The sequence below is a fragment of the Thalassophryne amazonica genome, unplaced genomic scaffold, assembly GCF_902500255.1.
Source record: "Thalassophryne amazonica unplaced genomic scaffold, fThaAma1.1, whole genome shotgun sequence".
NCBI lineage: Eukaryota > Metazoa > Chordata > Actinopteri > Batrachoidiformes > Batrachoididae > Thalassophryne > Thalassophryne amazonica.
This window is the reverse complement of record NW_022986343.1, coordinates 1-25368: the sequence shown is the minus strand read 5'-3', so window position 1 is coordinate 25368 and position 25368 is coordinate 1. Positions and strand designations below refer to the sequence as shown.

Sequence of the window (25368 nt, the reverse complement as noted above, 5' to 3'; positions counted from 1 at the left end):
TGTGTGCGCGTGCGGGACCACGACACAATGATTTGATTGAGCTAAATGATGCTGCTACACACACACACACACACACACACACACACAAAATCCACTCCGCAGTAAGCCGTCTGGATGCATGAAGACCTGTTCACATGAAACGCTGATGTGATTTTTGGCTGAACTGAGGAACTACACAGTCTTTTTTTTATGGAAGTCCGAAGTCAGTGCACAGCATCACTGGACTACACGTCACAATTTGGACTTTAGCAGCAGTGGAACACCAAATTGTAAGTCCCTTTTCTGTTGTTTATAAATTAATAAAGTATCAAATGACAAGGATCTATTTTAGCCGTTATATAAAAGAAATAATGAATGTTTTTACATTCTTTCAAAGGAACGAATATTTCTTGAGGTAAAAACTGGAACATACCATTCAACAAGGTGAAGCCAAGTTGAATGGTACGTTCCACCTTTCACCGGTCATGACTATCCCTACTAATTAATAAAGTAACTATTCCTAACATTCCATCTTGTAATACTGTTTCGACTACAACTACTGCTTTTACTACTTCTTGCACTAATTCTGATAATACTTGTACTGCTACTACTTCTATCCAAACCTGTGATACTGTTACTTGTATGAAGACTGATACTACTTCTGATGTGGATATTGTTAGTACTGTGAACGAAACTCGTGTTCTGCTTCTGCCACTGTCTCAAACTTTTTATAAACATTTTTTCTTCGTTGTAAGTTTTTGTTGTTTTGGACTGTGTGTGCTGAATAAATTCATTCATTCATTCATTTTTTAGGATTGTGAGTTGTTTAATTGTTTTCTTTCTGTAGGACAAAGATCGAGGAGATCAACCAAAGAAAAGGGGAAGAGCTGAAAGCCATGAATACTCGCATCCAGAAACTGCAGTCAGACCTCATGACAGCCAATCAGGTGAGTTTTAACACCAACACGAGCCAATCAGGCTAGAGGTTTAAGGGCAACACAAGAGCCGGTCATGACTGAATTTTAACAACAGCGCAAGAGCTGCTCGGGATGGAGTTGTAACTACAGCAACAAACACGGAGTCAGTCAGGATCGAGTTGCAGTGATGCAAGTGTTCCAGAAATGATCAGAAATCTGGGTTTTTAGTCACGTGGTGAACTTTCTGGGTCATTTTTGGTAGCATTCATCAGAATCTAGTTCCACGCCCAAACAGTTGGTTGCAGTAATGCACCTTGTTGGTTTGCAAGCTGCCAATAATCTCCAAAGAAGAAGAAAGGTTATTTTGTTTTGGGAGTTTATTAAGTCATATTTTGGGGGGACTGCACAGTTGTGTTTGTAACGGTTTACTTTGTTGTGGATATTAAAGTTATGAGCTGTGTATTTCTTCCAGTAATGATACGTTAAGTGGAGCTAACAGGTGACACTTCCAGCTGCTAAAAATGCTAACACCATTAGCATTCAGACAAGAGTTAAACTCTGTCTGCGAGTCAAAACCACAAGATTGAGTGTGAGCAATGGAGAAAAATTTGTCTGAGGTGAGTGAGTAATTGAAAATAATACATGACGTTGATGCTCTGTTGAAGTTTATCAGCTAACATTAGCCTTTTAGCTGCAGGAAGCTAAATCAATCACTGTACGGCTGAGTGAGCGTTTTATATTTATAAAATGTTTGACCTATTTTATTTTCTTACCAAGTAAAGCTACACAGTGTTTTAATTATTGCTGTCATAACTGCAAGAAAGGTCTCAACTTTGGTCCTATGGTCTAAATCCTGCCGACGTGTTTTCATCGTTGAGCTGACGGTTCCATGGGAGGATGCCATCGAGGAGGCATTTGAAAGGAAGCGACTGCGATATCTCAATTTAGCGGCTGAAGCAGAGGGGCGGGGATGGAGTGTGAAGGTGTGGCCTGTGGAGGTTGGTTGTAGAGGCTTTGTGGCTAGATCTACTACAAAGTTCTTGAAGGAAGTAGGGATCAGAGGGCAGGCCCAAAGGAAGTTAATTAAAGAACTTGCCACTGTAGCAGAACGGAGCAGTTATTGGTTATGGCTGAAACGTAAAGAGGCAACGTGGGCTTTCAAGTGACCGTCGGGTGCCCCCCCCCCCCCGCTGCACGCCCGGGTCTGATCAGCCTGGGATGGGCCAACCTCAGCAGAGGGTGTCTTGTTGTAAGTGGCCGAAACACTCAATGACGCTGGGGCAAACAACTGAAGATGTGGCGTGGTGGTGGCACCTTGTGCTCATTGATCCCATTCTCATTTAAGAGGGTACCTCCAGCAATTGATTTGCTGACTATTTATAATAATTGATGAATGTTAACTAACAGGATTTTTCCTAATGAGGCTTGAGACTCTGCTCTCTGGCCTCTCAGACTCATTGTGTTGTGTGTGTTTAGGTAACAGCAGATCTGAGAGAAGAACTCCAGAGCAGAGGGAGAGAACATGAGCTGGCATTACACAGCCTGAAAGACCAGGTAAGAAAGGATAAAGAATGTCTGGCAGAGAAAGAATGGACATGTTGGAAACTTCAAGTTCACAGAATCACAGATAGGCCACATGTTGAAGCTGAAAAGGTTCTAGTTTTAAGTTTTGTGCTAACATTTTGGGAGCAATTTATTTGTTTATTCTTCAAAACCTCCTTGATGTTCCCTCCATTATTTTATGGGCAAGAATTCAAGTGTCCCACACTGTTTGTATTTCTTAATATTTGATGTAAATGAAGTCCAAGATATATTCAGTGACCTGGAAATGTTTGTGTTCATCTCCTGACTGAAGAATACTGTCTGTTATTATTACTACACTGGTCAGCACGATTTTTCTTGCAAGGAGTTTTTCAATGGATTTTGGGTAAGTTGGGGGCGTTGAATCTGAATCTGGTGTTAGTTTTTACCAATCACATCACGTTTTTGAGATATGAAAATAGTGTTTTCAAAAAAATACTTTCAATTTAATTTCAATTTAATTTATATAACACCAGATCACAACAAAATTGCCTCAAGGCGCGTCACACATGTAAGGTCTAACCTTACCAACCCCAAGAGCAAGAACACAGGCGACAGTGGTAAGAAAAAACTCCCTCTGATGATTTGAGGAAGAAACCTTAAGCAGACCAGACTCAGAGGTTTAACCCTCTGCTTAGGACATGCTAATAGTTACAAGGTTTCTACAAAGTTTTACAAAGCTGAAAAAACAGAAAATAGAAAATCAAACAACATAATAATGTAAAGAAGATAAGTCCACACAGGCATCAGCACCACAGGCAGGGGTCGTCCACGCCATCACTGGGCCTGTCCCCACGACAGGGACACTTTCACATGAAGACTGCAGCATGCAGCACCTGCCTCAGGTCGTCTACCTCATAGTCCGTCCGGGCCCTTCAGTTTTGATCCATTCATCATTTGTACCTCAGACAGAGAGAAAAAGAGTAGAATCAGTCAGCCAGAAAAAAACGACACCTAAGGTGTAATTCATCAGCAGTAAATCAACAGGAAAACAGAAATTACTAAGGTGATCACCGGCCGCTAGCCAATAAGCTTCACTAATCAAAATAGATAACATTGAGGCTCAGACCTGTTGCGTTGCTGATAAAATGACTTTAAAAAGATAGGAAGCATAGTACCATACTATGCCAGTATGCTAGCCATATGAAAGGGAGAATATATGCGTCTTAAGTTGAGACTTGAAAGTCTCTACAGAATTTGACTTGTTTTATTGGTGCAGGAAGATCATTCCACAGAACAGGGGCACGGTAAGAGAAAGCTCTGTGACCTGCAGACTTTTTATTCACCCGAAGGACACAACATAGTCCTGCACCCTGAGAACGCAGAGACCGTGCTGGTACATGCTGAAAGTTAAAAAATTTGTGTTGTGTTTAAACATCCATATATGATGATGGCAGCCCCAAATTACCCTAAATCAGTTCTCAAAGGCCATGCAAGAAAAAAAATTGTTGATCAGTGTCACTACTATAAAATTCAGACATGTAAAAGCTCAAGGGTTCAGAAACTTTCAGGCACCACTCTGTCATGATTCTTGGCTTGTTTTATCCTTCAGACCCAAATTATTTCAGCCATTTCTCACAGATGTGAGATTTTCTAGGCATGTCAACGACTGTTTTTGTTGATCAAATCAGAGTAATGGGTCCTCTTTATAGCCAGTAATGCATGCTTATAGTCTAAGATAGCATCACGCCACATGAGGTGGAATACGTTTAATTTTGAACTACACCATTTCCGTTCTAGACCTCTAGCCTTATGCTTGAGGTCACACAAGTAATCATTGAACCAAGATGACTGTGTTTTGGGGGGGGGCGTGGTTTTAATAAAGGTGGCGCAATCATGTTGAGTGTAGTTTTGAACAGAGTTTAAACTATCCACAAGACTGTCTACTGATTGGTCATTTTCCAAACGTGAAGCTAAGACATCAAGCAGTCTAGCTTTAAGTTCAGTTGTAGTTGAGGAGTTGATGCATCACTGCGGAGATAAATAAGGTTCTTCTTCCAGTAAATATGGCAGCGAAACTGTAAACCTAATAAGTGAGTGATCAGAGACCACCGATGCAGGAGGCATGATGTCAGTATTCGTGACAGCAATACCACGTGCAAGAACCATATCCAGGGTATTTCCACGAATGTGGCTCGAACCCTGAATGAATTGGTCCCGGGTCAGAACTGCCTCCTTCACATTTGGAACTGGTCCCAGGTCAGAATTGCCTCCTTCACATTTGGAACTCGTCCCGGGTCAGATTCGCCTCCTTCACATTTGGAACTGGTCCAGGGTCAGTCTAAACTGTTTTTTTCTCTCAATTTTTTTTAATTTTGGTCTCGTTTCTGTGCTGTTTCGTGTTAAAAAGTCAAATTTCATCTAAAATAAAGCTGAGGAGGAGGCTTAGGGTGTAAGGTATCAAGGAAGGACGAGAGGGAGATGAAGTGTGCGTTGGAGGATATGAGGAAGTAATGCATCATAGGAAGAACTTTCCACTGCAGGAGCTGCTGCTTTGTTTCTGGACTCTGAGACTTCTGTTCCCTGTCAAAGCGAAACATTAATCAGGAAGTCCTGCTTTCCGAGAGGAGGCGCGTGTGTTTCTCCTCCTCTCTTTGACAGTGGAATCGGTCTGTATTGCTCTCTGCTGCTCCCTGTGTTTCAGACTTTGTTTTTCTCTCATTCGTCATTCTGTACGTTTGGTTATTTTGATGATTTTTTTTTTCTTTTGTCCTCTCTTCTTTTGGTTTTCTCTTTTGTTGCCATTTTCTTTTTGTTGTTGGTTATTTTTATACTTTTTGATGGCTCCTTTACTTTCATTTCCTTTTACCTCGGCCCTGCTTCTCTGCTGCCTCCTGCCTGTGGATGACTGCTACTACAGGTAGCCAGTCAGAGTGCAGTCAGTCAGGAGCACGTGGACAACATCCTGCAGGAAAACGATGCTCTGAGGACTAACCTAGCTGCTCTAGAACAGGTAACAAAGTTGAAGGTGTTCCCGGAGCAGGGTTCAAACATAATCTCACCTCAAAAAAAAAAAAAAAAAAAACACCATTGCTTTGTCTGTGACATCTTTCAGTTCTTTATTCTATTCACCAACATATGTTTGGGTACTTTTGAGTAATTCAGCTCCCTGTCTGGTGATAAAATTAACTGGACAAAATCTGCACTTTTTCCACTGAATTCAGAAGTCATCCCTAGTACTTTATCTCAGTGTTTCTCTGTCACCAAACAATTTAAGTAGTTGGAAACGGAATTTTTTTCCATCCTTAGTCATTATTGCAAATAAAAATTTTAGAAGAATATATGATAAAATTGAGTCAGATCTTGATGGATGGTTTTATCTCCATAATCATTGCATTGTGTGTATCAATAGTGAAGATGGATATACTGACAAGGATCAGTTTCTTTTCCTCCATGTTACCTTTGCCACCGCCAGTCGATTACTGGGACAAAATTCACCTTTTCATCTCTAGATTTATCTGAGGTGGGAAATAGTGGGCTGCATTGGCATTGGGTGCCACCTGGTCCCGCGGGAGTCGAAGAAAATTGTATGGGAGCAGGTGGTCAGAACTTCGCTGCAGGCGGCTAAAAATAAAAACTGTGGGAACAGAAGCGACAAGATGATTCAGTCAGTAAAGGAGAATAGCGTAAAGTATGTATGTCCACATGCTACTTTCATCTTAAATAATTTAACAGGAGCAGCGGACATTGAGAGAGAGAGAGAGAGGCGAGTCTGTGTCTCTCGATGTTACAGCACAGCGAAGTACTGCATGCCGTAACTGAACTGTCACATGAAACTGTCTTTAAACTGAAAACATCCAAACAGTCACTCAATTCCTGATCAGTGCATCAAAAGACATACAGGCTAGGGATTCAGTGAAACAAACTGAGGACGAATTTTGTTATTAATAGCCTAAATGACATGTTTTCTCCCACGGGATGGGAGAAAACACAGAATTAATGCATCTCGATAATTGTGCGCTCAGCTTCTCGCGGGTTGGGTGGGACTGTAACACACACACACACACACGTTGCAGGTGTGGGCAGGAATGGTCAGAATTTCACCAGGAGCAGGTTGAAGAATATAGCCCCGTCCATCGCTCCAGTGGGAAACGTCCACCTATAAGATTACAGATAACTGAAGATAACACTTCAGCGCCATACATCAGAGGGTGGGCTCTTAGTTCCTTATTTTAAACATTATTTCTGGTTATTTGATATAAGAGCACTCTGTTTGGCTAAATCCTGGCTCCTGCTGGAAATCTATAGCGAGTAATTTGGCATTGCCACATATAACCCCAATTCCAGTGAAGTTGGGACGTTGTGTAAAATGTAAAAACAGAACTCCTCTTCAATCTATATGCAATTGAATACACCACAAAGACAAGATATTTAATGATCAAACTGATAGACTTTTTTGTTTTCCAGATTGTTACCAGCGCAAAGATCAAAAGCCAGCATCTGTGATGGTATGGGGGTGTGTTAGTGCCCATGGCATGGGCAACTTACACATCTGTGATGGCATCATCAATGCTGAAAGGTACATCCAGGTTTTGGAGCAACACGTGCTGCCATTCAAGCAACATCTTTTTCAGGGATGTCCTGCTAATTTCAGCAAGTACCAAGCCACATTCTGCACGTGTTACAACAGCGTGGCTTCGTAGTAAAAGAGTGCAGGTACTAGACTGGCCTGTCTGCAGTCCAGACCTGTCGCCCATTGAAAATGTGTGGCGCATTATGAAGCGCAAAATACGATAACAGAGACCCCGGACTATTGAACAACTGAAGTCGTGCATCAAGTAAGAATGGAAAGAATTCCACCTACAAAGCTTCAGCGATTAGTGTCCTCAGTTGCCAAACACTTATTGAGTGTTGTTAGAAGGAAAGGTGATGCAACACAGTGGTAAACATACCACTGTCCCAACTTTTTTGAAACGTGTTGCAGGCATCCATTTCAAAATGAGCAAATATTTGCACAAAAACAAAAAAGTCTATCAGTTTGAACATTAAATATCTTGCCTTTGTGGTGCATTCAGTTGACTATAGGTTGAAGAGGATTTGCAAATCATTGTATTCTGTTATTATTTACAACCCCAATTCCATTGAAGTTGGGACGTTGTGTAAAATGTAAATAAAATGTAAATTTTGATGTAATGTAAATTGTACTTGCCTCTGAAAATCCAGACCACCAGCAGATACATTTCAGTTATATTGACAGGACTTTTGTCACTCCAAGGAAAGCCTACTTCATGAAACTTGGAACATCACTAAACTGCACATTATGCTCAGATAACCTCTGAGGTTCAGTGGTTGGCACAGCTAAACAAAAAATTTGCTTCGATAACAGATAATCAGCTAACTGAAAAGTTATCTTTTATAAAGCTAAACTGATAAACCACCCAAAAATTTATCAGAAGCTACAGATAACCGATAACTGATAACTTCCAGTATTGTCTCCGGTACACTTGCAACTACTAACAAGCTGATTGAGTTTTAACACCACAATCACTTCTTGTAGCATCAAAGGCAAACACAGACCCAAACAATGAGTCAGCACTTCTGTCTTTGTGCGTCCTGCCTACTGCTAGAAGCTCCTGTTTACTACATAGCTTCCAGCAGTGAAGCAGCTGAGAGGAGCAGCGAAGCTCAACTCTCTACTCAATAACAGCGTTGCCATGAGGAGGAGGTCTTGGAAAATAAAGCAGTACTGACTTATGATTTGGTTTATAAATAAAATTAATACTGACAGAATAACTCCATTAATGTCAATTCTGTCATTTGTACAAAGATAAAATATAACATATATCTTTTAATGTTGAGTAATGCACTAATTCTGAAGTTTTGTAACAAACACAGACAGATGCCAAAGGGATTATGGGTAAAATGTGCCTCCGCTAACACTGTTTGCTTGACTCATTCATTCTACGAGGGCTGTCCATAAAGTATAGGTCCTTTTTATTTTTTTCAAAAACTATATGGATTTCATTCATATGTTTTTACGTCAGACATGCCTGAACCCTCGTGCGCATGCGTGAGTTTTTCCACGCCTGTCGGTGACGTCATTCACCTGTGAGCACTCCTTGTGGGAGGAGTCGTCCAGCCCCTCATCGGAATTCCTTTGTCTGAGAAGTTGCTGAGAGACTGGTGCTTTGTTTGATCAAAATTTTTTCTAAACCTGTGAGACACATCGAAGTGGACATGGTTCGAAAAATTAAGCTGGTTTTCGGTAAACATTTTAACAGCTGATGAGAGATTTTGAGGTGATACTGTCGCTTTAAGGACTTCCCACGGTGCGAGACGTTGCGCAACGCTCTCAGGCGCCGTCGTCAGCCTGTTTCAAGCTTAAAACCTCCACATTTCAGGCTCTATTGATCCAGGACGTCGTGAGAGAACAGAGAAGTTTCAGAAGAAGTCGGTTTCAGCATTTTATCCGGATATTCCACTGTTAAAGGAGATTTTTTTAATGAAAGACGTATGGGCGGATTGCAGCGTCGGCTCACAGCGGCCCGATGCTCCACCACAGGAAAAACACCTCTGTTGGAAGCCTTAAGGACAAGTTGGAACATGTCCAGCTGTTAAACAATTTCTCATATACTCACTCCACTGAAAGCCATCAAAAGCCGCCTGGATTTTACAAATGGTTATCAACACGGAGGTGTTTCTCCTGTGCCGCCGCACCGCGTCGGCTGCGTCCCGACGCGCGGACCCGTCCGCACGTCTTTCATTAAAAAAATCTCCTTTAACAGTGGAATATCCGGATAAAATGCTGAAACCGACTTCTTCTGAAACTTCTCTGTTCTCTCACGACGTCCTGGATCAATAGAGCCTGAAATGTGGAGGTTTTAAGCTTGAAACAGGCTGACGACGGCGCCTGAGAGCGTTGCGCGACGTCTCGCACCGTGGGAAGTCCTTAAAGCGACAGTATCACCTCAAAATCTCTCATCAGCTGTTAAAATTTTTACCGAAAACCAGCTTAATTTTTTCCACTTCGATGTGTCTCACAGGTTTAGAAAAACTTTGATCAAACAAAGCGCCAGTCTCTCAGCAACTTCTCAAAGGAATTCCGACGAGGGGCTGGATGACTCCTCCCACAAGGAGTGCTCACAGACGAATGACGTCACCGACAGGCGTGGAAAAACTCACGCATGCGCATGAGGGTTCAAGCATGTCTGACGTAAAAACATATGAATGAAATCCATATAGTTTTTGAAAAAAATAAAAAGGACCTATACTTTATGGACAGACCTCGTATGTAAACCAACACGTTAATGTGAGGTGTGTCATGTTGGTGTTTACAGCTAAATGTGCTTTTGTAAAATATGCCATTTTTTTATTTGTAAAAAAAAAAAAGGCATTTAAAAAAAATGCCAAGTTGTAATTAGATAACCGTCTGATATAACCTGTGTCAAAATAAATAGAACAGTGCAATGATCTACTGATGCCCAGATGCTCAGTACTTAAGATGGGCTTACACTGTGCGAGTTTTGGCCCTTTTTCAGCCGATTTTTCACTCATGCGAGAATTTTTTGGATGGCGCAGAGTTTCAGCTTAATCGCGCATCCTGTAGTATACATGTAGTAACGAGCTGCGTTTAACTTCTCACGACCACCTCCTGATCAGCAATCATATGGTCGAATGAAAATCAAACCTGTTTGATATTGTGGTCGGCCGTCGTGAGGGTATCCCGCTGCTGAAGCGCTACAAGCGTCCAACCTCTCGCACTGTGCATGTGCAAACACTAATGCGGAATTGGAGAGAGCGTAAACAGTGTTCATCTCTTTGGAAGAGCAACTTCTTTCTTCCCCCCCTTCAACTCATGTAAAGCCTTGTATTGTTTTTTTGTTTTTTTTTTAAACTTTGTCTCCCGTCGAGAGTTTTTGTAAAAATAAGAAATGTAAATAAAGTTTAAAAAAAAAGCTTCTGTTTGCATTTTGCTTCTGGAAACATGAGTCTGATGTGTGGTTTTTGAACGTACAGTGTGAGCAGTCAGATCGCATCAGAGCATCAGGCCGTATAGTGTGAGAACATAAATCGTGTGCTCTGAACTCTGAACTTTTACACCGTGCGTACAGTTTGAGCTGGAGCCGGGTACAATGATATTGTACAGTGTCTGCCCAGCTTTAGGGCAAATACTGCCATGAACTAGGGATGTCCCGATCCGGTCACGTGATCGGAAATCGGGCCCAATCACGTGGTTTCAGACTTGATCGAAATCGGACGTTGCATCCCGATCAGGAATCCGATATAGATCTTATCCTCATTATTTTGATCAGCGCTATTTCAAGCTCATTATTGCAGATTAAAGGGCCTTTCATGCGTTGGAAGCGTCAGAGGTGTCAAGAATCGGTGTAAAAAGCATTTTCAATGAGACGCGTTGCTTTTTAGAGGCGTCAGCGTCGCATCAAAAGCTGAGCTAAAGCGATGCTTCTGACGGGAACGTGCATTGCCGCTTGTCGGCAGGCTGACGCAGTCAAAGTTCAACCTAATCTTTTTTTTTTTTATTGAACAAAAGAAAAAACATAAGTTCAACCCAGTCCAACTTTCTGCTCATTTATAGAGCAGTTTTCTGAAGAAAAATCCTTGAAAATGTTTTTTGTTGTTGTTTGTTACCTCAAAATTTCTGATTACTGTTTAAAAAAGTTTAGAACACTTAAATGGTAAATAAATGGTTCTTTAGAAACCTTTCACCTGTAAATTAAAACCACCTGTTATTTCAGATTAGCTAATTTCTTGTTTAACATAAAGAACCTTGGACATTTATTTTTAGACAAATAAAATAACATGGAAATTTGTACATTTTTTAAGTCTGGTAGGTTATTACTAATAAAATAAGGTGATTAAAATTAAAATATTATATATTTAGCATTTGTTCATTGTTCATTCAGTTTTTTTTAAAGTATCGGATTGGGACTCAGTATCAGCAGATACTCAAAATCAGGTGACTCGGAATCGGATCGGGGCCAAAAAAACCTGATCGGGACATCCCTACCATCAACATTACTGACCAGTACATTGCAGTAGAGACTGTGAAAACTTGCCAAAACAAAATTCCAGGTAATCCGTGTCTGCTACGTCTAAGATACATGGAATTTAATAAACGCAAACAGAATTTCAGACATCTTATATATATATTACTCTGGTACAAAGACGACAGACAGTGTTTGACATAAACGGGACTCTAAATAGCAAACAGGAATCAATTGCAATGATTCCAATTGAAAATAATGGAAGAGCAACCTGAGCTTCTTCTGGCATTTTTACATAGAACACAATAACAACGTCCATAAACCCAGAGAATATATTCACGAGAGTTTTAGGCACAATATACAAAGAGTTTAATGCTGTTGTCCGTGTGGAGCCTGATCAGAGCGTCTCAAATGCATTTCTTCTGTCATGAATGTACTGGGATACCCATAAAGCCCTGAGAACAGCATCTCCACACTAAAACCTTCAAAATTAGTGCATTACGTTAAAACTAAAACATATATCTGATATTTTCACTTTATAAAACTTCAGACATGACTTTAATTTAAATAACTTGTCCGAAATTAGTTTGGTTAAAATTTTAAAACTGTATTCCTCTGAATGACTTGGGTGATACTGCCAGCGTATCAGTATGGGGTCAAAAGAAATTAGCTTTATTTTTTTATTTTATTTTTTTTCTGTGACCAGTTCTCCTTTGCCTGCAAAGGATAGAGCAGTTTCTTTTAAAACCAGCTCTCTTCTGTTTACGGAGGACAGACCTGCGCATCTACTACAAAACATTTAACAGGTAGGTACTCAGCTGAGTCACTCGGGAGGAGCTTCGAGTCGAGCTGCTGCTCCTCCACGTCGAAAGGAGCCATTTGAGGTGGCTCGGGCATCTTTTCCGGATGCCCCCTGGACGCCTCGCTGGAGAGGTGTTCTGTGCACGTCCCATCGGGAGGAGGCCCCGGGGAAGACCCAGGACACGCTGGAGGGACTACGTCGCTTGGCTGGCTCGGGAACGCCTTGGGGTTCCCCCGGAGGAGCTAGTGGTGTGTGTGGATCGGGAGGTCTGGGCGGCTTTGCTTGAGCTGCTGCCCCCGCGACCCGACTCCGGATAAAGCAGAAGAAAATGGATGGATGGATGGCTGGATACTCAACTGATTTTAGATTTCATAAATGTTTGTAACTATACAGCTTTGTTTACCAGGTCTGGGAAAAATACGTTCACGGCCTAAAAATTATCGGACCAAAACTTATCGGAAGATAATTAGTCCGATAACAGTTTTCAAAGTTATCTGCAAAGCTAATCCGATAATAAAAACATTATCTTTGATAATTAGCAGTTAACGGATTAGCGGAACTGTGTCCACCACTGCTTAGGTTCATTTATGCATATGTACTGGGACTGTAGAAAACTGAAAATGTTATGGTCAGTGGTACGGTGCATCCAGAAAGTATTCACAGCGCTTTACTTTTTGCACATTTTTTTATGTTACAACCTTATTCCAAATGAAATTGTACACATAATACCTCATAATGACAATTGGAAAAAAAATGTTTTTTTTTTTTTTTTAGATTTTTGCAAATTTATTAAAAAATTATTTCTGTAAGTAGTCAGTCTTTGCCTTGATGCTCAAAATTGAACTCAGGTGCCTCCTGTTTCCACTGATCATACAGCTTATTTGGAGTCCACAGTTGACAGTCAGAGCACAAACCAAGCATGAAGTCAAAGGAATTGTCTGTAGACCCCTGAGACAGGATTGTCTGGAGACACAAATCTGGGGAAGGGTACAAAAACATTTCTGCTGCTTTGAAGGTCCCAGTGAGCACAGTGGCCTCCATCATCTGTAAATGGAAGAGGTTCAGATCCACCAGGACTCTTCCTAGAGCTGGCCGCCCGTCTAAACTGAGCGAACGGGGGAATAGGACCTTAGTCAGGGAGGTGACCAAGAACCCGATGGTCACTCTGTCAGAGCTCCAACATTCCTCTGTGGAGAGAGGAGAACCTTCCAGAAGGACAACCATCTCTTCAGCAATCCACCAATCAGGACTGTATGGTAGAGTGGCCAGACAGAAGACACTCCTTAGTAAAAAACACATGGCAGCCCACCTGGAGTTTGCCAAAAGGCACCTGAAGGACTCTCAGACCATGAGAAACAAAATTCTCTGGTCTGATGAGACAAAGATTGAACTCTTTGGCATCATGTTTGGAGGAAACCAGGCACCATCCCAACAATGAAGCATGATGGTGGCAGCATCATGCTGTGGGGATGTTTTTCAGCAGCAGGAACTGGGAAACTAGTCAGAATTGAGGGAAAGATGAATGCAACAATGTACAGAGTCATCGTGGATGAAAACCTGCTCCAGAGCACTCTTGACCTCAGACTGGGCTGATGTTTGATCTTTCAGCAGGACAGTGACCCTAATGCTGTATTTACACATAATGACGACAAGTCACGAATGCCACAAAGTATTTATTCTTGGCTGCTGATCACAAATGTGAAGAATCGGGGCAGAGGTGTCAGGAGTCCTCAGGAGCTGTTGCAACCTGTTACCACGCCTTAAGATTAATGGCCTGTGTCGCTGGCGAATTATCACGAACCATTATGCACGGTCAGTAATAGTGTTCGGCGCTGTTGTGCATAACAGCGCATCATTACGTTCTGTCATATTGTGAATCAGGCAAATTGTCTCCACACACCCCACATATTCACACAGTTCACTCTACATTGCTCCTCAAAGTCCAGATGAATCCACAGCAAAAAAAAACTTTGTGATTGCATGCTTAGTTGTGCTCTGTGCCATGGAGTGGCGCAGAGAGGAGGAGGAGGAGACGGAGAGAGCCAGATGTCTGGCTGCACACGGCTCTCCTCTGGCTCAGACTCGTTCTCCCAAACGTCAGGCACAACAGTGGGTGAAACACCTGCAGGAGTGTGCTCAGGAGCATTGGAAGGAGCTGATTTGGCGTCACTGGCCTTCTTGTGGTGGAGCAGGGTTTAATTGTGCGCATGTCAGAGAAGTGATTCGTAGTGGCACGCAGTGAAATGTGATGCCACGTTACAATTCATGTCAAAACGTAACAGTTTCTTCAGTTTGTAACGGCGCATGACAGTTTGGACTCCAAGAACCATCACAGGAACCACTACGAATGCTGTCGCACTCTATTAAGGATCAACACTAATCAAGATATATCAACACGCTCAGTTGTGACCTCCATGACATGAGGCGAAATGAGGGCGGTGTGTGACATTTGTGGAAGATTTTTTTGACAGCCAAAACATGCTCCACGAATATTGTGCACCGACATGCACTAAACCTATTCAGATGCGTTAAGTCACTTTAAGAATGTCAGGAATGTGCCATGAATTACAGAAAAATGACATTTGTAACGCATCCTGCCTATGTGTAAACACGCACACAGCCAAGATATCAAAGGAGTGGCTTCAGGACAACTCTGTGAATGTCCTTGAGTGGCCCAGCCAGAGCCCAGACCTGAATCCAATTGAACATCTCTGGAGAGATCTGAAAATGGCTGTGTAGCGACGCTCCCCATCCAACCTGATGGAGCTTGAGAGGTGCTGCAAAGAGGAATGGGCCAAACTGCCCAAAGATAGGTTTACCAAGCTTGTGGCATCATATTCAAGAAGACCTGAAGGTGTAATTGCTGCCAAAGGTGCATCAACAAAGTATTGAGCAAAGGCTGTGAATACTTATGGACATGTAATTTGTTAGTTTTGCTAAAATTTCAAAAACCATTCATTTTGTCATTATGGGGTGTTGTGAGGAGAATTTTGAGGGGAAAAAAAAAGAATTTTCCCCATTATTGGATAAGGCTGTAACATAACAAAATGTAGGGCAGCACATTGACTCAGTGGTTAGCACTGTTGCCTCACAGCAGAAAGGTCATGGGTTTGATTCCCACCTGTGGCCTTTCTGTCTAACGTTTGTGTGTTCGCCCCGTGTTTGTGTGGGTTCCTTTTGGGTGCTCCAGCTTCCTCCCACATCCAAAGACATGCAAGTTAGGTGGACTGGAAACTTTACATCAGAGGTGTCAAACGGATTCCAGAAAGGGCCAAGAGGTAAACTGATTCCACCTGCTCAAACTGATCAGTGAAATCACCTGGTGGAGTGAGTGGTTGCAAAGGAAACCTGCACCCTCTTGGCCCTTTCTGGAATCATTTTGAGACCTCTGCTTTAGATTGTCCATAAGTGTGAATGTGTTGGTTTGTCTGTACGTGTCCCTGCGACAGACTGGCGTCCTGTCCAGGGTGAACCTGCCTCATGCCCTGTGACTGCTGAGATAGGCTCCAGCCCCACTGTGACCCTTAATTGGAGTAATCAGGTATACAACCCCTGGCAAAAATTATGGAATCACCGGCCTTGGAGGATGTTCATTCAGTTGTTTAATTTTGTAGAAAAAAAGCAGATCACAGACATGACACAAAACCAAAGTCATTTCAAATGGCAACTTTCTGGCTTTAAGAAACACTATAAGAAATCAGGAAAAAAAAATTGTGGCAGTCAGTAACGGTTACTTTTTTAGACCAAGCAGAGGGAAAAAACTATGGAATCACTCAATTCACTCTGTCTCTGGATTCTGGTTTATTCTGGACTAATTTGACCTTCAACAAGCTTTTCTTTCTACAGTCATCACCTCCAAATCAAAGGTAAGACGAACATTTTCCTCTTTTACCGACTTTGCGCTGTAAAGTTGCTGCAAACTTTTCTGATCCGTTTATCAGCGTGTGCACTATAAAAACTATGATGATGTCAGACGAAGGATTAAAAGTAGAAAAGTGTCAAATCAGTCTTTTGTGTTTGATTTAACAGCAGGGGCGGTCCTGGAGGCGGGCCGACCGGGCAGCTGCCCGGGGCGGCATCGCGGGGGGGTGGCGGCACGACCTTGCGCGGGGGGGGGGGGGGAACCGGGGGTGGGGGGGGGTTGTCCTGATGGGGGGGGGTTCGTTCAGAATCAGCTTCTTATCACTGGTAACGACGTGGCTTTCCCCTCACCCGCAGCTTCACAGTGCTTTAAACGGTCCACAGAGTTAAATAGCGACACAAAGCATGCAGCGAAACGAGACGAGTCATTGGATAAATGCTGGGCTTTGTCCCGCCCATCGGACGCTCAGCGTGTCTGGGGGTCTATGGCCTCGGCTGGCCCGGACGCTCAGCTTCTGCATGATGATTGGATGATCGTGAGGCTGAATCCCTTTTTGATTGACAGCGAATCAGCGGTCTTTTGGTGTAAACATCCGTGGGAGCATTTTCATTCTGTTCTGAGTTGAACCGGAGACTTTCCTAATCCTCTTAGCGGCATTTTCTTTGTTAAAAACGACTAGCGACAAATCGAGCTTCTATTTCTGGTGGGGGTTTTTTGTAGCTGCTTGTGTTTGGAGACTGACTTCTATCACTTTTTCTGACTTCTATCGCAGTTTCTGTCCCTACCGAGCAGCGGGTGCTGCTGAGCTCCTCCACCGTCACAAAGCACTCACAGGCGGACACACTTCACACTAGCCTCGCGCCAGTCCCAGCTAGCTAGGTAGCAAGCTGCACATAATGGCAGACAATTTGAATGTTGTGGACCGGATTTTGGCGAAGCCATTTGATAGTCTTCCTTACGAAGAAGCCATGGCTGCTGTCATGGCTTCAGCTCTCAATGGTTTGCAGGCCAAAGTTAAAGCAATAGCCCCCAGTGCAATGTTTGTGTATTGCTATGCACACAGACTGAATCTGGTTCTGTCTCAGGGGGCTAAATGCTCATCTGAGTGCAGAATATTTTTTGCATCACTCTCTGGGTTTGCCACATTTTTCTCAAAATCCACAAAGAGGATGTCTTTTCTTGAGTCTGCAGGCTGCTCAAGGTTGCCCATAAATGCTCCTACTCGATGGAATTTCACATCACGGATAGTGAGCACTGTGGCAAACAGTTATGATGCCCTCCTGCAAACGTTTGAGATGATCATTGCAGATAAGTCCATGGATGATGACACATTAGACTGTGCCAATTTCTTTGTGTTTGTTATTGCAGTAGTCATTAAAACCGGAAATTTGTTCTTGAAAATAGCTGTTGTGAGTTAATTTGTGGGATTGTGGGTGTTCTGGATGAAGTTAGTGTTTTCATGGGTGGTGGGGCGGAGGTGGTGGTCATGTTAGTGTGCGCGGGGGGGGGGCACGCAGGGGGTTTCGCCCGGGGAGTAAATCACTCTAGGACCACCACTGTTTAACAGGTGCACGTCAGGCTGCAGGTCCGAGTCTGAACACCGTTTGAAAAAACTAAACGGTCGGACTTTTAATCACAGAAATGCCTCCGGTCCCACTTTCCACAAATCGGCGAGTGTCAGAGCTGAACTTTAATTTACACCTCTGTTACTGTGCACATCCAGACTGCTCTGGGTTTTTAATGAAAATACATTGTGATTGGACAGGACATTTTATTTGATGTGAGTGAAATTCCACTGTACAAAATGTTATATATGGTGTTTATTACATGGAAAACAATATAAAATTTTGGGACTTTTTTTTGTCCGGTGACTGCAAATATCTGGTTTATATGATGACGGTTTAGGTGAGTTTTACTGTACATGAGACTGAACAATAAATTTACCTCTCAAAGCTTTGATGATGAAGTTGCTTCCATCCCACACGACTGACTTTATTTTCCCAAATTTTTCTTCTGTTCGGATCTGAAGAGAATCTGTACATCTTGAAACCCTTGTCTGTTTGTGCCCCAAATGCACAACAGCCCAGCATTTTTAGCAAATAAATAAAAAAAAAGCTGGATTTACATCTAGACACATTAACAGCCAACGCTATTTTTGCCCCAAGATGGCACCATGAGTCACGTGACCGATTTGTTTTGGGTTTTTTTTCGACTTGCCATGTCGCCACTCTCTCTAATAAAGTCGCTGTAGTAGCACCTCCCCCCCCTTTCTGTAGCACCCTTACCACCACTCTATAGAAATTATGTATCACAATGGGAGGGTGCCTGGGTCCAATTACAGTTGTGGATATTAGAACCCCACCAACCTGTTTGTAATGCAGGCCCAGTCGGTCCATAATGACCCAGAGGATATTACCATTTCGCCCAACTCATGAGCTAGTTTTATTTAATGAATTTAACACAAACACAATAATAACCTCCCCAACAAGTAATCCCTCCTTTAAAAGCACACACAAACATATCACAATATTAAAATCAGAGTACTCTTTTTTTTTTTTAATCTTTTATCAAAAAAAAAACAAAAAACACAGTGCACCTTTAATCCAAAACACTTATCATCCAATATCCCCAGCAGAACACCACATTACTGAGCCATAATTTATAGAAAAACCTAAAACATCATCACCAAACTTATACCGCGCCCACCCACACACGCACATTCATTCACCCGAACAGGTTCCGTAGTCACGTCCGTCCTGCACGAGGGAAAAAGACGGGCCGTCCCAGGCCAGTTTATGAGACATGTCGAAGGAAGACACAGGCAGAGAAAACGGTCACTGTGTGGAAACTCAGAGGAGAAAACGCTCGGTGCGTGGAAACATTCTACCTGGCTTAGCTTCAGTCACCCTCCTCGGCGTTGGGGGCATTTTTTCTCCTGCCTGGTGTGTGCCCCCAGGTGCTTCTGCATTGGCCCTTCTTCTCTCCGTGCCAAGCACAGAAGCTCCGCCCTACTTGCACGCTCCGCCAGTCAACCTTCACCACCACTCACACCTCGTCAACCAACCAAACAACAGGAAGATTGGCACAGGTGCAACTCACGGCATGCAGGGCTTAATTATTATAATATTTCAATAAAATGCTATCACTGACCCGTAGCAAGAAACCACCTCCAACCACATATTACCAAATACAGTTACAGCCATTACCATCATATTTCAGCAAATAACATTAACAAGATTGGTGACACTGATTTAACCTCAGTGAATATTTACATTTAGTATACGGTGACCGATTTACACGGTAACCCCCAGTTTACCGCGAGGTTACAGTTCTCTCTCTTCTGTTAGGTATCAAAGATACTGATTGTGCTACAATTTCTTAGCAGTTGTATGTTTGCACAGATTATGTGACTGATTATATTTCTGATTTAAAAAGAAAATAAAAAGTTGATCACAAAAAACCATCACTTTTGTTGATCTCATAAAACAAAGTAAATTCAAACTGCACCAAATGCTTTTGATAATTTTTACTTTTTGGGGATGTTTTTTGTTTGATTATTCCATCGTAGAAAAAGGTGAATCCATGGAAACAGTGACACAAAACGAAGTGGAATCACCAGTGGGAATCAGTGACAGTCTGATAATTTATCTTGATGGAATCAATGACCGCTTGACACCAGAGGCCGCCCACGTTTACAGGGTCTGGTGTTGAAAGGTCAAAGTGCAGCGCTGTTTTAAATCTGAGCGTGTGCTGTGTAGATCCAGACGGCGAAGACGCAGGAGCTGAATCTGCTGCGTGAGCAGCAGGAGGCGCTGTCCGCTGAGCTGCAGCAGAGACGGGGAGAACATGAGAGTCTGTTGGCTCAGAGAGACGACCTGAACTCTCAGCTTCAGGTACGACAAACTCACAAACACCTCTGACCTGCTGATATTTCACACCAAAAACACCATGAGGAAATGATTCACAAATTTTCTTCCTCCTGTTCATTCAGTCAAATGACCTTGAAACACTCCTTTCTTTCCTTATTCTTCCTCTCCTCACCGATTTTCCTTCCTTCTTATCTTATATGTTCCTCTTTACCTTTTCCTTTGTCATTCCTATTTCCTTTCTTCATTTTCTTCATTTATTTTTCCATCATTCTTATCTTCATTTATCCCCTTCATTCCTTACTCCCTTTGTTTCTCTCCTTTTTTGTTTTTTCTTGCTTCCATGCTCCCTTTGTTTCTCTCAATTGTTCCTTTTTCCTTGCTTCCTCACTCTTTATCTCTGTTGTTCCTTTTCCCTTTTCTTCCTCACTTCAATTGATTTCTCCCTTTTTCTTTTTTCCTTGCTTCCTCACACCCTTTATCTCCCCTTTGTTCCTTGTTTATCTCTCCTTTGTTCCTTCCTCACTCCCTTTCTCTCCTTTTTTATTCTCATTGCTTTCTCATTCCTTTTGCATATCTCTTTTGTTTTCTTTGCTTCCTTACTCCCTTTTTCTCCTCTTTGTTCCTTTTTTCCTCGCTTCCTCACTCCCTTTATCTACTTTGTTCCTTTCTTCCTTGTTTCTCTCCTTTGTTTCTTTTTCTTGTTTCGTCACTCCTTTTATTTACCACTGTTCCTTTTTTCTTGTTTTCTCACTTCTTTTGTTCATCTCTCCTTTGTTTCTTTTTTCACATTTCCTCACTTCTTTTGTTTATCTCTCCGTTGTTCCCCCTTTCTTGTTCCCTCACTTCTTTTGTTTATGTGTCCTTTCTTTCTTTTTTCTTGTTTCTCCCCTTTGTTCCTTTTTCCTTGTCTCTCTCCTTTATTCCTTGTTTCCTCATTCCTTTTGTTTATCTCTCCTGTGTTCCTTTTTTGTTTGTCTTTTGTTTTTTTTCTTGTTTCCTCACTCTTTGTGTTTACCCCTCCTTTGTCCCTTTTTCTTTGCTCCCTCACTTCCTTTGGTTACCCCCCTTTGTTCCATTTGTCCTTGTCTATCTCTCCTTTTTTCCTTGTTTCCTCACTCCTTTTGTTAATATCTCCTTTGTTCCTTTTTTCTTGTTTCCTCACTTTTGGTTATCTCTCCTTTATTCCTTTTTTCTTATTTATCTCTCCTTTGTTACTTTTCCTTGCTTCCTCATTCCATTTGCTTCTCTCCTTTGTTCCTTTTTTCCTTGGTGGCTGTAGGAGTCCAGTTTTGCTAACAGGAAGCTGTTGGAGCAGTTAACAGAAGAAGGTCAGGAGAAGAACAAACTGCTGAGGGAGCTCGACGAGGCCAAAAAGGTGTGCATGCATTAACACACAGAGGTCACGGGGTGCTGTGGTTGTGAGTCGGCATCGTGAAGCATGAGCTAAAAATGTTTTAACATGCAGACAGGAGGTGAGAACATCTCTAATTGTTGAACAGCTCATTGAAATGTCTCATTGATTTCAATGATGGACGTCTGTCCAGATGTTCCAGATGATTTAAATGTTTAAACACCTCACAGTGGGTCTCGCTCCCCATCAGCCAACCTGGACCACAACCTTCACCCAGCAGGTAACAAGTCCCAGATTTGTCTGGAGGAAATGACCTGTAACAGGCATGGCCTCCAGGGGGAGTCATTGACTCTCATCTGCTTCAGGGTTAGGGTTAGGGTTATCCAGGGATCAACAGCCAGGCCGATGAGCCTGTGTGGGTCTTACTTATCAAACAATCAAGCGTCCTTTGGTAATCGTCCTTTAATTATTGGAGTTTGCTCCGTCCACAGTTTCTCACCGCAAAAGAAGTGCTGCACTTTGAGGAATCGTAAAAATCTTTGGTTAAACTGTGACTTGGTCTCACCTGAGGTCTGTGCAGATAGCGTCCACTTACCACCATCAGGTTTCACTGCGGACACCTGAGAGCTTTAAAGTACTCATATAAAACACATGCAAGTTAAAGGTCAAAGTGCTGCAGGTCTGCAGGATTCTGACGCACACATTAGACAAAGTGAAAGATGGTTAAAAAAAGATGAAAGGTGTAAAAGTAATGCTGGTGTCGTGTTCAGGTGCTGAAACCGACGGGTTACAGGCGCGTAAATTCAAACTCAGAGTGCAGAATGTAAAATATACACGTGTGTGTGTGTGTGTGTGTGTGTGTGCGCGCGCGCGAGCAGACGGCAGAGAAGAGGAAGACTATGTTGGATGACATGGCCATGCAGTTGAACCAAGAGAAGTGTGACCACAAGGAGGCGCTGTCTAACCTCAAGCTGCAGCATGAGAAGGAGGTGAGACAAAAGGCACCTTGACACAATCTGACATGCCAGTGAGTAAACTTGTAAGCTGTGTACGGCTGTGAACCAGTGCGCAAAGAAAACTTTGAAATGTTCTAAATGTCTGGCAATCATTGATTTTGTGAACTAGTCGTGATCATTGTGCAGCCTATTTGAAAACACTTTGTCACTGCGAGTCAGTGTCTCACTGCTACAGTGCATCTGAATGATTATGACGAGATGTTGCATCTATAATAAACATAACTTTACAGATACATTATCTAACTCAGAAGAAAGAATGACAATGCAGCTGTTTTACCAATCCATTACAATACACACACACACACACACACACACACTGTTCTCCACCACAGGATGCAGATGAGAGAAGCCAAAGCTGCAGATAGTTGATAGTTTCTCTGTGATTGTGGGAGCGATGAGAGATGATTTCATCAAGTTCTGAGAGCAAATGTGTCACTGGCTATGAAATGATTATTTCATATTATAATGTGGCGTCAAACGGGACAAATTCATGCAAGTGTCAAGGTGCCTTCAGAAACATTTTCGGGTTACAACACGTGCCACGTGTCCCCAGTTTGAATCCCAGCCAGTGACTCTCTGCTCTCTGTCGCTCTCATATCAAGGCTACATTTCTGCCTCACTGTTTTTGTATTCCTTTTCCTCCCTGCTTTTCTCTCCAGGTTCTTGGGGTCAGGGCTCGGTATGAGAAGGAGCTCAGAGGACTCCATGAAGAGAAGAATCGGTCTGAGGAGGAGATCCGGCAGCAGCTCCGAGATGAAAAGGTGAAAGACACCTGCGAGAGGAGGAGCAGTGAAGGAGGCAGATGGCTTCTTTTGTTCATGTTCATGAAATAATCATCTTGTTGGATTCTCAGCATTTGGCAGAACACCACAGTCTTGGGTTTTTTAAGCTGGAGCGGTGGTTTGTGTTTCAGGCTCGGACCAAAGATCTGGAGGTTCTGCAGCAGCAGCTGGAGGAGCTGCAGGCGCAGGTTCAGTCCATGGAGGGAACTAAAGGCTGGTTCGAGAGAAGACTCAAAGAGGCAGAGGTCAGTGTCAGAACTCCGAAACCCACCACCGCTGTGTGAGACTGAGGTCAGCAAATCAGGAGCCAAAACATCCTGTTGGATCACAAAACCTCTTTCTGTTCCAAAGTCAAAGGTTTAAAGCTCAGTCATTAGATTTCCCCACACTCTTTGAGTAGTTAACATCTGAACACACTCTAGTCAGTCAGGAAACATCTTAAAGTCTAGTCGCTGTAAGATGTAGATATTGAGCAAAATATTAGCGGTACTGAAGCCTGACACTGTGGGAACCAGCAAGGACACGATGACACCCAGAAGAACATACACACAGAAATGGGCTCACAATTCAAGGTTCACCCAAGCCGGCTGCAATTCCCAACAGCCCAACCTTCCAAAGCTGAACCAAGGTGACTGGAGAAAGAAGGACCTGGCTTGAGACTGTGGGTGGGGCAATTCAAAAACAGAGGCACCGATATCAATAAAATCTGATCAATACCCATCTGTTTTGAAACAAGGTTCGGTCAGATCGGCACACAGAAATGATCACACAGACTGCATTTTGCTAGAACAAACAGGCGTATGTTTATTCCCCACAAAAGCAGTTACATCAAACACAAGTGGTTGCAGCGCATAAAATATCTCTTTCTCTCTTACCGTGACGCCTTTAAGGTGGAGAGCCAACACCTTCGGCAGAGTGCGCTTGTTAACCGGCTGGGCGTTCGTACGTAACCCGCAGCAGACTCTATCGGAGCATGGCTCTGCCCCCTCTTTTCTAGTGTGTACGCGAAGGGAGGGTGAGTGGCCATCTCAAACTCCCTGGCGCACATAATTCCTTTAATCAACAGGCATCTGAAAGTTATTTCCTCTTGCAAAAACATAATAACCCCAGCTCTTCACTCCCAGTTCAGAATGACCCCAGCATGCTTCACTCCCAGTCGTTAGTGGCTACAAAAACAAATTCATGCAATTAGTGTAATAATAACAAGTACATCATTAGGGTTACTTTAAGACAGGGGCAAAACAACATAATCTTTTCTCCACACACCATCCCTAGCAGAAAATGAGACTGTGAGCAAGGACCACCAGGATTCAGTTCATATGATGCAGAGAGAGTTTTTGTTACTGTTGAAGCAGAAAACAGGTGCACCTGGAGGAGACCCTAACAGATACCGCATACAACCGTACTGATGGAGGCTTCTGACCTCCACAACCCGAGAGCTGTGTAAAGCCCTCTCCATGCTGTGAACAGAATTCATAATACTGACATGGCCTTTGGCTAGTCTGGTGTTTAGTCATGAACTTGGAGAAACACAACATATTCTATCAGCGAGACAAGCAAGCCAGGGTTGGCCCTGGCTAGAGTGCCTTGATTGGAGAGTGGTGTCAGCTCAGAACATGGCGCCATTTTGGTTCCAACTGTGCTGAACTACTGAATGGACCTTTAATGTTTTCAACATTTTTTTAAATCGTTTAACCACATTCAGCAACACATCCAGATACAGGTGCTATCAAACTAAATATAAAAATAGTTAAACTATCAAATTTACATAAATTTACAATTTATGATGATTTAATTAATTTAAAGCCTGATTTATGCAGCTGCTGCTCTTTATAGTGAAGCAGATAAGTGATTTCTGGCCAGAATTGTTCACTTGGTGATGCAAGCATCAAATTTGGCATGAATGTTCTTCATAAATCGTAATCATGATATGTGCACTAAACTTGAAGCAGTCCGTCATCCGAATTGAGGCAAAGTGGGTGGGTGAAGGCCGCTGCAACTGCCGCCAGACCAGCTTGAGAGGGGACAAGGCCTGCCGCAGGGAGGGAGGGGCAGAGAGTGGTAAGAGGAGAGGCGGGATCATGCTTTGGTCCATGTGTAAGTCTATCAGTTTATTGTCCTTGTGGGTTGAGATAAGAATGGAGCCAAATAGTCTCACCAGAGCCTGGATAAATTCCTCTAAAATTGGGCTATTAGTAAAAAAAAAAAAAAAAAAAAAAGTAGAAAAGGGGGTGTTCACAATAATAGTAGTGTGGCATTCAGTC

The 25368-nt window shown here is 42.7% G+C and overlaps 1 protein-coding gene across 1 annotated transcript in view; it reads left to right on the top strand.

Moving 5' to 3' along the window:
* LOC117506095 (GRIP1-associated protein 1-like) overlaps window positions 1-23384 on the top strand; it is a gene marked incomplete at its 3' end in the record, with an annotated part of 56760 nt that extends 33376 nt beyond the window's left edge. Inside the window, exons 13-20 of the mRNA XM_034165609.1 lie at window positions 827-926; window positions 2373-2450; window positions 5338-5430; window positions 19845-19979; window positions 21235-21330; window positions 22185-22295; window positions 22982-23083; window positions 23236-23384. Coding sequence (XP_034021500.1) covers window positions 827-926; window positions 2373-2450; window positions 5338-5430; window positions 19845-19979; window positions 21235-21330; window positions 22185-22295; window positions 22982-23083; window positions 23236-23384 — 864 coding nt within the window. The remainder of the gene's footprint in view (window positions 1-826; window positions 927-2372; window positions 2451-5337; window positions 5431-19844; window positions 19980-21234; window positions 21331-22184; window positions 22296-22981; window positions 23084-23235) is intronic.
* Between the last annotated feature and the right edge of the window lie 1984 nt (window positions 23385-25368).